The 15,111-nt window shown below is 31.4% G+C and overlaps 2 protein-coding genes across 2 annotated transcripts; one reads left to right on the top strand and one right to left on the bottom strand.

Annotated features, from left to right (window-relative positions):
• Positions 1-585: 585 nt before the first annotated feature.
• Positions 586-2,514, bottom strand: HELRODRAFT_173904 (hypothetical protein; the record flags this gene model as incomplete). Its single annotated transcript, XM_009020483.1, has 3 exons — positions 586-701; positions 2,024-2,230; positions 2,331-2,514. The coding sequence occupies 3 exons, from the start codon at positions 2,512-2,514 to the stop codon at positions 586-588; spliced, it is 507 nt and encodes a 168-aa protein (XP_009018731.1).
• Positions 2,515-9,465: 6,951 nt separating this feature from the next.
• HELRODRAFT_173903 (hypothetical protein) lies at positions 9,466-10,637 on the top strand (the record flags this gene model as incomplete). Its single annotated transcript, XM_009020482.1, has 3 exons — positions 9,466-9,605; positions 9,745-9,746; positions 10,429-10,637. The coding sequence occupies 3 exons, from the start codon at positions 9,466-9,468 to the stop codon at positions 10,635-10,637; spliced, it is 351 nt and encodes a 116-aa protein (XP_009018730.1).
• Positions 10,638-15,111: the final 4,474 nt, after the last annotated feature.

The raw sequence follows: 15,111 nt of genomic DNA, 5'->3' as shown, positions 1-15,111 counted from the left end.
TCTAGTTACTTCACCTTGTTGAGTTTCAGGATTTTGAAAATGATGATCAGGTGAAAGACTTAATGATAAATGCCGATAATGAAACGCCAATGTGAAATTAAAGGTAAAAAACGACAATAAATATGAAATAAAAATTATCGCAAAGACCAACCTTACCCATCCACCAATTGTACGCAAAAATATTTCAACTGTGTGTAATACATTTAAAGTATAATTCATTTGTAAACCTTTCTGATTGGAAATAATTTAAACAGTTTAAACTGCTAGAAATGTTTATCGTGAATTTACAGTTTTTAAAACATAAACAATATAGAAATAAAAAACCGCTTGAAGCATTTCTACCATGTTGAACTCGTGTTGTGCACTGAAACTGTCTTTTCTATTTTATAAGATGACCCATGCTTTTGGTTGATGTTTTCAATAGGGTTTTAATGCCAACAAAGATTTTATAAAGTAAAAACTTCATGCTACTTGACACTTTTCAAATTTCATTCATTGAAATATTAAATATGTAATAATATTTTTTTGAAAATATCAGCATTAAGGGTTGTTTTTAAACAATATTTAAAACTTTCATTGCTGAAATCATTTATAAGTTTCACTAGTTTCAATTGGATTGGAAATGTTTCTAACAAAATCATTTTCGTTCTCAAATAAATGGCATTTGGGAAAAGAATTGAAATTTTCATTTAAGTTAAGTGCTGTTTTTTTGGTTTAACGTTTTTCATTGCTGTTATAATAAATAAATTATTCAACACATTCAACTGTTAAATTATTTTTTATAGTTGCTTATGATTGAATATTTTAAATTCTCAATTTTATTTTTCAATGCAATTTTTCTATATTTGTTTTGGATTTAATGATAAATTAAAAAATTGTTTGAACTTCCAGTCAGTTCAGTGCTACAATTGGAAGGGTGCCAAAATTATTTGAACGAACAATCAATCAATCTTCGTTTAGCGTCCAGAGACCCAGTTTCCCCGAGGTAGGACGTTGTTTTCTTTGCCATCAACTCTTTGCGCCAAATTAGACGATCATTTGTATCCATTTCATTTAAATTTGGAGCTTTCATGTCTTACTCAATTGTTTACGACCAGGACTTTTTTGGACGGCCTTTGAGACGTGTGCCAGGTACTTCAACATCTGCAAGAAAAGTTATGGCACTGTTTCCACTACGTTTGACATGACCAAACTACCGCAGACGGTGTTGCCGGCTTTCGCCCTTTCTATCATCTAAACCAGCACGACGCGGGATTTCGATGGAGGAGCGTCAAAGTTGACATTGATGGGATTTGTTTCATTTAACAGAGGGTTGAAGTTTTTTCTCCACTGTAGCTTGATCTCATCTTGTTCAAGAACCATCTCATTTTTGTCGTTTTTGATACATGAGGCACCAACTATGTCTTTTTTCGTACGCTTTGCTTGTTTTGCTATACGATACAGAGATTTCATTTGTTCACCTTTGCTTTTATTGAACCACTCTCTGCACTGATCTGTCCGAGCCAGTGCGACTTGACGTCTTGCATAGTTGTTCTTCTCACGGAAAATTTTATGGTCATCAACAGACTTTGATTTTTGCCATTGCTTGTATGTAGCTTTCTTTTCAGCTATTGCATTTTGTACACTGTCATTCCACCACCAAGTGTCCCGTTCATGCTGACGTTTTGTACCAGTTTTCCCACAAACTGTAGTTGCAGCGTTTATCAAAACGGTTTTGTATGTACTCCAATCTGTACTGGCTTGCGATTGGTGGTCGAACTGTGTTGCGACAATCTGTTGAAATTTTTCTCGATGAATATTGTTTTTCAGCTTCCACATTTTGATTCTCCGAGGGATTTGTTTAGACTTATGTTTTGACAGTTTGAAAACCAGGTCTGCCACAAGAAGTTTATGTTGAGCGACACATGATTCGCCAGGTATAACTTTAACATTTTTGAATAGCCTTCGGTGTTGTTGCTTGACAGCGAAAAAATCAATTTGCGTGGCTGATGGTTCCCTTTTGTATGTTATGAGATGTTCCAACCTCTTTCTAAAATATGTGTCCAATAAAAAAACCCGTGACTTTCAGCAAACTCAAGGATGCGGTTGCCATCTTCATTCCGTTCTCCATAGCCAAAACCGCCATGTACGTTGTCAAAACCATCTGTTTTCTCTCCAACGTGGCCATTGAGATCGCCTCCAATCACGATTGTTTCAGATTTTGGTATTGTTGAAATGGTGTCAACGCAGCCTGTCTGTGATGCGTATGCAGAAAAAATAATCAATGTTTGCTTTTCTAGGCAAAGCTTGATCCACATGAGACGTGAATTAATCTTTTTAATATCCAGTACTTCTTGGGCTAGCGGTTTTGACAAAAATTCCAACACCATATTCGGCCGTCTTTTGACCATTCCAGAATAGTTTATATTTTTCTTTGTCTGAGTTGACATGACAAACACCATTCGATTTCCATCGGGTCTCCTGAAGGCAGCAGATGTCAATTTTTCTACGCTCGATCATTTTTGTGATTTCCATGCCTGCGGCCAGTCAGTGATCCAACATTGAGCGTTCCAAGTCTAAGTATCATTAGAGAGACCATTCCGAATTTTTCTGCAACATCCCTCCGCTATTGCATACTTCCCAGGGATTCTTGGCACCCCTTGACCAATTAAGGCCTTTTCTTTGTGATGGCATAGGAATAATTTTGGGAAAAGTTTTTACATCCGGACACCCATCCTGACGAGAACCACCAGTTATAAGCGGTGGGCCTAGCCTTTGCTCAAAAGCACGCAAGGCAGCGTGGATGCAGTTTTATGTCATGCCCAGGACCAACTTTTTAATAAATTTAACTTACAATTAATTATGGTCAGATTCGTTTGTAAATAAGTTGATTTTAACAGCAATAACCCAGTCGTACAATATCTACTGTGAACGTAATAATCGATAACATTCTTTGATGCTTTTAAACTTTTTCGTGCTTGCGTTAGGCAATGAGTAAAAAGTTTTATTAACAATAACTCCATTTTATTATTGTATAAATTTTAGTGATTATATTTTACTCACTGCATTATTAACTCAAACTAAATTAGTATCGTCGTCTTCATCATCGTCATGTCCATCGTTATCATTATCGTCATCATCATCATCATTGTCATCATAATCGTGAAGACGCAAACCTTGATGACGTCGGCAAACGTTTTATCAGTGACGCAATAGGCAAAGGTTTTGTATGATAGACTCGGTCCTATCGCCGACAACTGTTATTTGAACGAACAGGATGAAAGATGTGTTTATTGTTTGTTTGATTTTCAGATGGCAGTACATCGGCCAGCAGTGTCAGCCTGAGAACTACCTACATCAACGTCACTCCGTTTTGAACGCCAACCAAAAGAAATTCTGCTTCTTCCAATCAACGATGAAAAGTTCATCGACGCCACTGAACGCATTTCAATGGATAACAAAATTAACAGCAGTGACGAACGCAAAGCCAACCATGTTAGCATCGGAAAGACCGAACTTTCTTGCTGAAGAAATGAAAGAAGGAGGAGCAGGATATTACTTCTTCACTTCTTCAATTTTTAAAACATCACAATCTTTGTTGTGTGATGCCAAATTAGAGAAACCTATCTTAACAAATATATTCTTAATGGCGTAAACGATGTAAATCTTAGAAACAGTTCAAAAGTAGCCTTATAATGATATTAGTAACGTCATGAGTCAACCACACAGCCAGTCAAAAAAACTCACCGACAAAAGCCCGGTTGATTGAACAAACATTCTACGAAAATGTCTCGAGCACCAATGAAACAAACAAAACCCCATTAAGAAGTAAGATTGCGATGACACATTTTAATCAAAATTTGATGAGTGGCCGTCCATGTTGGTTTGATAACATTAATTCTATGAATGGCGGACCTGTTGATTATGATAAACATGATGTGGCTGAATGAAGACTTTGGTAAAAGCATAAAAATTAAATGTCACAATTAGAACGAAACCGCAGACCACACAACACTGATCACGAAATTGAAAATCAAATAATGTGTTTGTCGCCAGAACAAGTGTGTTCGTCGTGTCGGGATGCCGACGAGAACGTAAATATCAGTGGTTAGTCTTGTCTTGCTTGTGCTAATATTCAATCAACATGTAGCAAGAGATGGTGTAATGGCTAAGAATGCCTGTTTCTCTGCTGCAGTGGTCGACTTCAAATTTAAAAGCAATCGTACACAAAAAAGATGTATTACATACAATGTAATTGGTGCAAGAGGACTTACTCGGAATCACCACTATGGTAACTTTCCTCAAAGACCTCTCGTTTGTAAACTTTCATACATACAGTTCAAATACATACATGTATGTATGTATGTACATGTATGTGTACATACAACAACGAGTCTCCGTATAGGCTCTCGTAACATTGCTGTTTCTGGACCAACTGTTTGGAACAACCTGCCTGCTGCTCTCAGAAATCCGGACCTAAACCTGCGTGACTTCAAGAAGAAACTGAAAACTCATTTATTTTCATTGTGATGCATTATTGATCGATTCTTTCTGTTTAGTCGACATGTTCTAAATATTATTTCGTATTTTCGTTTTATTGAATCGATTACTTTTCTGTTTATGACCAAATTTTAATCTTATTTATATTATTATGATTTCTCGTTTGTTATTTCAATTATGTTGTTAAGTTCAGTTTTTGTTAGATAGCGCTTTTGAGATTCCTTTAATTAGCGCTTCATAAATGTTTCAATAATAATAATAATAATACACGTACAAACATACGTACAAACACACGTACAATCACACTTTTATATGAATGTGTGTAAGTATATATGTGTTTGAATGCATGTTTCGTTAGTAGGATTAGTAGAAGTATTATTACTACCACAATTTCTATAATTCATTTTATTATTATTATTAATTATTATTATTTATTTATATTATTATGACGTAAACAACCTCAAGAATTATATATAGCTATTTATCGTAGATATATATAGTATTTATATTTATAATAGTATTTATTTATATAGATATATATTATTATTTATATTTATAGTATTTATTGAATGATTTTAAAATACGGTTTTTTTATTTTTGTGTGTGTTTGCATGCGCGCGCGCGTGTGTGTGTGTTTGTTAGAGCATGGGAAATGGAATCGCGGTAGTCCCATGGTTTCCTATGTAACTCTATATAACTCTATATAATCCTATATAAATCTATATAACTCTATACAATTTTATATAACCCTAAGTAACTCTTTATAATTATACACACTATTGCAATGACTGGGTTCGAATACAAAGAGATCCCCGCCTATCATATGCAATTTGTATGATGCGTAGTTTGCACGCGTATTCATATACGCTGTGTGTGTTTGTCGTTGAAACCTCGGAAGCTAACGCAAAAAGAGAGAGAGTAACCTTTAGCCTTTATAACTATATATAACTCTATGTAACTTCATATAACGTTTTATAACTGTATATTTCCCTATATAACTCTGTACAACTTTATATAACATTATATAACTATATAACCCTATATAACTATATATAACTATATACAACTCTACATAACGCTATATAACCTTATACAACCTTATATAACACTCTATCCTTTAAAGAGATAAAGCTAAAGCTTTTAACTGCTGCTCGTCTAGTTGCTCATATTCCTTTCTTTTCTCATATATCTCCATATCTTGTTCTCTTGCACTGGCTACCTATAAAATATAGAATGATGTTTTAAAATTTGCACTTAATGTATAAGTCTCAATCTAAATTCGTTCCTAAGTACATATCAGATAAACCAATTGAACCTAAACGCCCCGGTCTACGATCGTATTTTTGTTCTCACTTTACTCGGGTTAAACACTTTTGCTAAATCTACATTTGCTTTTTATTGGCCTTTTTCTCTGGAACTCTCTACCTTTCTCTCTGACTACTTCTCAATTACTTAAGAAATTCAGAGCGGATCTCAAGACTAGAGGTGAGCATGTAAATGCCAATATCGGAGTAAATCGGCATTTTTTTTAAATTTGTGTTCTAAAATTTCGAAAATGGGAAACGGGAGGGAATGAGTTAAAAAATAGGTAATGGGAATTTTCGGAACGTTGTCATAAATGGGAATTCAAGAATGAGAAAAAATTGAAGGGAATTGGGAACAAATTTCAATTCCCGCTCACCTCTAGTGAGTGTGTGTTTGTGTGTGTGTGTCTGTGTGAGAATAGTAGAGTAGTAATGAGTTTTATCTTTTTTATAATTCTTTTAATTGTGAGTGATTTTGAATATACAAGTGCATTATATATACATAGACATTATATCCATATATAAACATTGCATATATATAGATAAATAAACACTATATATACATACATATATTATATTATACATATATATATATATATATATTAGGAAGAAGACCAAGTTCTATACAGTTGTTCAAAAAATCCACCGACGATTCAGCATTAACAAGTTTTATGGTTGATTTTCTAATATTTTGAACTAGTTCTTTACAATTAAGTCTATTCAAAATGTTGAAATCCATTTGAAATCCAACCAACAATGTCACAAATTTGAATCGCGAAATTAATTAGAATATCGTTTCTATTATTATTATTAATATTATTAATTATTATTATTATTTTTATCATTATTATTATTATTGTTATTATCATTATTATTATTATTATTATTATCATCATCATCATCATTACCATTATTATTATTGTTGTTGTAGTTGTTGTTCTTTTTATTGTTGCTGTTGTTGTTGCTATCGTTGTTTGTATTGTTGTTGTCGTCGTCATCATTGTTATTAAAAGTATTATTATTATTATTATTATTATCGATGACGTTAAAATTATTGGCAACAATGTTGACGTTGTTAATTAATCTATGCGTAGGGAGAGTTGTTTTAATTTGTTGTTGGTTGTTCAATGTAGGTTTTTGCATTTCTATTAGAATGGCTTCAGCGAGTTTAAGATTTTGATATTGTTGGGTACTATAGATGATGGTTGTGTTATCATTTAGTATACCTCTGGTGATTGTTGTGTTGTGTTTGTCAAGGAGATGGGTTTTAATGGCACCTTCTCTCTTATGCATCGTCAATCTCCGTGATAAATCCGTGGTAGTCATGCCGATATATGATGATTTTAGACGCATACAATCGTCAACTGGACAGGAAAATTTATATATGACATGACTACGTTTCAGTTGTGATTCAACACGTGGTGTGCAATTATTTATTAAGATGAGGTTTGATGTTTTAGTGTTTTTATAAAAAATCCTTAGTTTGATTTTATCATTAGGATCTGTAGGAATTATATTATTTTTTATTATATTCTTCATTATCAATTCATCGATTTTATCAGAGGAAGACATGAAATTACGGTAGTACAGTATAATATCCTTCTTTTTGTTGTTATTATTGTCATCATTAGTGTTGTTGTTATGGGTGTCGACATTGTTATTTTCGTTGCTATTATTTTCAGGGTTATTACAGATGCCGTTGATGTTGTTGTATCTATCATTGTTGTTATTGTTGTTGTTATTGTTATTGAATTTATTGTTAACCTGAATAATGACTTTTTCAATCTGATTTAGGTTGTAGTTATTGTTAACAAGTAATTTAGTGACACGTTTGATTTCCGATTGAGCATGTTCAACTGTTGTCGAGTGTGTAAACGCGCGATTGATGAATGATCTAATTGTGCTGATTTTATAATCTTCAGTGCACTCACTTATTCCATTTAAGCAGATGCCTTTATTGGTATTTTTTATGTAAACAGAAGTTGTAAAATTATGGTTGTCATGTTTAACAAGAACATCAAGGAATGGTAGAGATCTATTGGCTTCGTGTTCTATTGTGAAATTAATTTTTGACTGGTTGAAGATCATTAAGAGTTGTTGAACATAGTCTGGATTGCTATATGAGATAAAAATGTCGTCTACGTAACGTATATAGATATGTGGTTTAAGTTCCGAATGTTTTTTGAAAGTTTCGCTTTCTAAATATCCTACATAAAAATTGGCAAATAGGACACCCAGTGGCGATCCCATGGCTATTCCATCGATCTGTTGATACAATTGACCCGTAGGACTGAAGAATGGTGCCTGCATTGTACATATTTTTAACATATTTCTTAATAGATTTTTAGGAATTTTTAATGGAGTCATATGTGAGGAATAAACAGTTTTGATGATAATGTCAATAGTTTCTTTGACTGGCACATTGGTGAACAACGATTCAACATCAAGAGAGGCAATGTAGTCAGATGAATTGTTGTTGTTTAAAATTTGGATGAATTCTTTTGATGATTTGACGTTGTAGTCATCAGGTATGTACGGAGTAAGAATTTTGTTTAAAAATTTGGCGATTGGATAAGTGACGGTAGGTATCTGACTGATTATGGGTCTTAGAGGATTGTTAGGTTTGTGTGTTTTGACGTTTCCATACAAATAACCAGGTTTGTATTCTCCTATAAGTATTGATAGTTTTTCATCATCAGGTAGGTACTTATTTATTTTTCGAATAAATAAAATGGATTTTGTTTTATTTGGCAAAAATAAAAATAATAAAATGGATTTCGATTATAAAATGGATTTCAACATTTTGAATAGACTTAATTGTAAAGAACTAGTTCAAAATATTAGAAAATCAACCATAAAACTTGTTAATGCTGAATCGTCGGTGGATTTTTTGAACAACTGTATATATATATATATATATATATATATATATATATTATATATATATATATATATATTCATATGTAAATGCAAATGCTTTTATTTAGTAGTAGGCCTCTGATTGGCTGATAAACAGATAAACAGTGAATTTATTTTTAGCAATTATAAAATAGATAAGATTTTAAGAAATTCTGAATTGTGTTTTATTATTATTATTGTTTATTATTATTAGTAGTAGTAGTGGTAGTAGTAGTAATAGTATTTGTAGTAGAAGTAGTATTAGTAGTTTTAGTAGTATTAGTAGTAATACTAGTAGTAGCAGTAGTAGTAGTAGCAGTAGTAGTAGTATTTGTGAATTCGCGGGCCAAAAATGTGATTTTTCTTTTTTCATTTTTTTTCGTTTTTTTATTTTTTATTTGCTAAATGTGAGTTCAAACTTGTAAATTGCCTGAAAAAATACACACGCACCACACACGCGCACAAACACACACGCACCACACATACATATATATATATTTATTTACTGTGTATTAATGTCTCAACAACACAAACGACACGATGCATTAAAGTTTTTTTGAAATCTTAAATAACAAATGACGGCTTAGGTTATCGTTAAATGTCTTTTCACGAAGATGCATAACTTCATCCAATCATACATTCATTCATTCATTTATGCATACATACCAGGATTGTTAACGCTATTCATAAAAAGAAGCGCCTTTATCGCTACTGCAAGTAGAATGTAGCGTGGTTACTGCTACAGCTACTAAAATAAAATATTAGCAACAAAATCCAGGAGTTAATGAAGGTGCAAAGCTCGTATTTTTTGAGTGTCTCCGTTTCTAAACTCTTGAGCACACTTGGAAACTGTTCTCCAACAGAAAATTCAGCCAGAGAACATAGTGAGAGCCATGCTTTCATCAAAAATTGCTTAGAATGCGGGTCAGCGGGGGGAACATGGGACCTGCCAGATGTCTAGGAGGTTTTTAGTCGGTATGAGGTCTACTCGAGTCCACATAAATATTTTCCTACTTCAACAAAATAAACATACATACACACTTTCTTCTATACATACATACAGACGTACGTAGTACGTACGTAAAGGCCGTCCCGTAGCTAAGGGGTGGGGGCTGAGCCTCCATGAAATTATTTAACAATCATGTGTTTATTTTAATGTTATCCGTTAAATTGCATGGTAAAACACTTGCGAAAAATGCATGAAAATTTATTTTAATGCTTACTTGTCAAATTACATGTTAAAATACGTGCAAATATAATTGCATGAACGTTTATTTTAATTGCTACGCATATAACCAAGCAGATGCGTGCATGAGAGTTTACTTGAATACCTACAATGTAAAAACTAAAAAAACACCAAAACTATTAGGTTAACCCATTGAATTATATAATTCTATGGGTTAACCCTACAAAATTATTAAATTATTGATGAAAGTTAAAAAGATGTTAGGATTTATTAATTTTTAAAACTTTTTTCAGTATTTTACATATAATTAGAATAATAATATTTTACGTTAAAACTTTATTATCAACATTCTAATAAATAACAGTCTTAATAGCAATTCACTTTTAAACATATTTATGCATTAATCGTCCTCTCGTTTTCGCTTTTAAATTTCGATTGCCTTGAGGTTTCTGAAGTAAAGTTTTGCCATGAAAAGAACAAATAACCAAGAAAACAATTTATTGATTTATTTAACAAAAATACCAAATTGTTGTGATGAATCGAAAACTTTGTTGACACAAGAGTTGGAAGTTGGTACATCTGAGTCTGAGAGTCTTGTGAACATTAACAATGAATTGAAGCTGAAGGGCAATGAGAAAAATGTTTCATCCTTAGCTATCCCAAAAGATAATTTTGATGCAACATGTTCAAAAACAAAAAAAGACATAGCTGATTACGTCGACGTAAAATTAAACAACCATGAAAAAATTGAGGCAAGAGACTTGCTTTGAAAACCAACAAATAATTACAAAAAATTTATTAACGATGATACAGGAAAATTTACAAGACGCTTTCAGTATGATTGGTTACAAAAGATTAAATGGCTTGCTTATTCAAAAAAAAGTACAGGCGTTCATTGTTCAACGTGTGTAATATTTTTTACAGACAAAATGGTTAAAAGCTGATTTGAATGGATTTGTTATTTTTAACTTGATTTTAATTAATTATTTAAAAAAAGTGTTCCGACAGCCCCCCGGAAAAATAATCCTGGCTACAGACTTGCACACCTTTATGCTGTTTTTATTTTTATTTACGTTTTAATTATATAATTGAGTTGTCGAGTACGTAATGTATGTGGGTGTTTTATGATGGGATGTGCTTACGTTGAATGTGTTTTGGATGTGAGGAGTGTGTGTGTTTCTAATAATTTGAATTGATTTATTAATATTGTGCTGATGGTTAGGTATTTATCTGTTGGTTGTTCTGAATTATATGTTATCGTGCATCTTCTGTGCGTAATTGTGTGTGATCGGTGTGGATAAAGTGTGGATGAACGTATCTATGATTTGGTTTAAAATGGTTGATTCGGGCTACATGATTGCTGTTTGGTTCATACATGACTTTGAGTGATTGGTTATGGTCGAGAGTATATGTGTGCATCTATATATGAATTTAAAGGATTTATCTGTTTTGTTTTAGTTCTTTTTACAATGTATACTTATGTTTATTTTCGAAATATATATGTTTTTGTTTGATCACTTAAATGGACAAAAAATTTTCTTTTGGTTATGTTGGATAGCGAATTTGGGTAGTTCTATAAAAGTCGCTATACAAGTTTTCTTATAATAATAATAATAATAATACTTTATTCTATACACACATACATGTGTACACATTTTTGTACACACATGTTTATATGTATGTATGTATGTACAGTAGCTCTGCTTTTACAAGCTGCTGGCTGGCTATTTTAAATGCTTGTCCACTGCTTTTGTGTAAAATGCTGATGACGAAAATGAAGACAATGTCTTTGATGATGATAATGGTATCGTTGAACATGATGATGATGATGAAAATGATTACAATAATGATATTAAATTATGTACATTGGATTGAATTACAAGAATGTTGGAAATATTATCATCATCATCAATAATAATAGTAATAGATTGTTTTTTATATTTTGCCTACTTAAGAATCCAGGCCAAAGTTTAACTCACACTAAGAACATAATAGTTGATAAAATTCTTTTGTTCTACCTGTCAAGTTCACTTCACATTGTTTGGCACCTCTTTTAAAATGAAATTATAGTTTTAATTAATATTATTTTGATTATAATAATAATAATTATTAAATTATATGAACTCTTCCGTTATCAAAATACATAACGAATAAAAACGAATCAATGAAACAACGAAATTGAAAAACCAATTCATCATAAAATGAACTTATAAATTATATAATGTCTAAGCTCTTTAAAATAATTTTTCTATAATAGTGATAATGAAAATAAAAATTTTAGATGAAGCAATTTTCTTTTGATGAGTAGGTTATGTTTTTGCAATAATTTTGCTGTAATTTAGTTTTAATACCTTTCTTTTTCTAATTATAAATAGTTATTTAATTTCTATCTTTCTTTTACTTTCTCTCTTTCACTTTCTTTCTCTTTTTATATATCAAAAATACATGCATTTAAAAATACACGTGCATATTTACAAACGCATATATACAGACACCCGCATGCTCGCTCATACATACAGACAAACACACATATTTTTATACAGACACACACTTATACACACACACACTCATATACAGACACTCATACAGACACACACACACACAAATACAGACACAAACACATACAAATATAGACACGCATACAAACACATACAAATACAGACGCGCATACAGACAAACACAAACAAATACAGACACACACAATTACAGACTCACTCACAAATACAGACAAACAAATATACTGACATGACCCACATACAAATACAGTCACATACATACAGACCCACATACATACATTTTCATATAAATCCTTTGTCGTGCAAAGCTTCTTACTGCTTCATAGCTGATGTCATTCTTTTATTTTTGTCCGCTGAATGTTGGTCTAAATGTTTTTCATGGCAAGAAAGAATTCTTTGTCTTCCTCATTTTAAATTAAGCGGGTTTCTCCCTGTTTGTGTGCGTGTACGCGTCTGTCTATGAGTTAATGCATATGTATGTGCGTGCCTGTGTGTATGTGAATATATATTTTGAGATTTCATTGCGAGAAAAATCATTCAATAAAGCTTGAACTTGCAAGGTGAAAAATGCTTCTTTAACATCAATTTTTGTCAAAAAAATAACGAGAAACAACGGCACAATCACACAGACGGACAGACAAACACACACACATTCACACACAAACATAAACTAACACGTTTAGACTCGGGCAGTACACGTGTACTACATGTAAGTGTTTCACGCTGTACTATGTAGGTCAGCAAGTAGGTCAGCTACTCCAGGCATGAGCTAGATTAAAGAAACCTACAAAGCAGTACCTGTCGGTGGTGATAATGATAGTACTAGTTATGATACTACCATTTATGATACAAATACTATCAGTTATGATACAAATACTATCAGTTATGATAATACAAATGCTATCAGTTATAACAATGATAGTTTTAATGGTGATATAGGTGATGTGAGAGAGAAGAATGATGATGACGGTGAGTGTTTTTAATGGTTACTAGACAAAAAGAACGTGGAAACAAAGAAGTATCTGCGAATGAATATTCACGAGGTTAAACGACAGAGTTAGCTGGTTACAAGGATATATATATATATATATATATATATATATATATATATATATATATATGTTGGTAATAGGTTGGTAATATATATATATATATATATATATATGTGCGTGTGTGTGCGTGCATGCGTGTGTGTGTGTGTGTACGTGTATAAAAGAAGATACAAAGATCTTTTGAAGATTCATTTTATTGAAGTTTCGTTGTGTAGATTTGCCGACGAAGGTAGTTTTACTTTTTCACTTTAATGATTTGTAACAATACATTCAGTATTAAGTATTAAAATTTTATTATAATAGAATTATATTGGGGTTAATTAGAATTAATTACAATAGAAAAAAATTAGTTAACGTTTTATATTATAGGTATTGTAGAATATTAAGTAAAAATAAGTAACTCTTTAGTCTTTCTTTACTCGCCGCCATTCGTTATAATATTATTGAATTAAATAATAACAATAATTTTACTACTAATAATAGTAATTAAGACATAATTAGTTATTTTTAACAGATTATTATTAATTAATTATAATAAATTTGAAGTGGGATAATTATGAGATCAAGAAACTGCAAAGAACACGTAGCCGAAATCGATGATAAAAATACCGGTAATTTTTATTATTGACGATGATAGTATTAATTTACGATAACATTAACATAATTTATGATGACATTAGCATTATTTATGATGACATTAAAATAAATTATTTTTATGATGGCATTAAAAGAATTTATGATATAAAATAATTCATGATGACATTAAAATAAATCATGACGACATTAAAATAACTTATAATAACATTTGTATCATTTATGATAACATTAATATCATTATTAATATAATTTAAGATTAAATTAGCATAATTCATGATGACATTAAAACAATTTATTTTATGATGGCATTAAAATAATTTATGATATAAAATAATTTAAGATGACATTAAAATAACTCGTGATAACATTAGTATCATTTATGATAACTTTAATATCATTGTGATACTGTTACCGATATTTGATAACGTATTTTATGATACTAGCTACGATACAGATAACATGATTTATGATAATCGTAGGTGATGATTGTGATGAAGAAGAAATCTATGACGATGCTGATGATGATGGTGCTGATGATGATGCAAGCAGCATCGATAGCGACGGCTTCGTAGTTATAAATGATTATGACGTCTATAACAACAATAATATTAAAAATAGCAACAATAACGTTAAAAATAATAATGTTAATAATGAAAAGAATAAAGTCGACAACAATGATGAGTTAAATTTCAGTTACGATCATTATGGTAATGATAGTCATACTACTACTACTGCTGCTGCTGCTGCTGCTACTACTAATAATAATGATAATAATAATAATGATGATGATGATGATAATAATGATAATGAGGATGGCAGTCTGAGTAGTGATACTAGCTTTGAGCTTATTGAAGTAAGCGATTGTATCGAAGCTAGTAAAGACAGCAGTACGAATTTCTTCATAAATAGCATTGATTGTGATGGTGATAATGATAATGATGGTGATGATGACGAAACAGATGACAGCAACGCAAAAATTGTTAACGATATGATTAATAATAATAACAACAATAATAATATTAATAATAATGTCACAACTGATGATGGTAATATAAAACGCGATAATAATATCAATCACA

The sequence above is a fragment of the Helobdella robusta genome (genome assembly GCF_000326865.2).
Source record: "Helobdella robusta unplaced genomic scaffold HELROscaffold_28, whole genome shotgun sequence".
Taxonomy (NCBI): domain Eukaryota; kingdom Metazoa; phylum Annelida; class Clitellata; order Rhynchobdellida; family Glossiphoniidae; genus Helobdella; species Helobdella robusta.
This window is presented reverse-complemented; position numbering and strand designations above follow the sequence as displayed.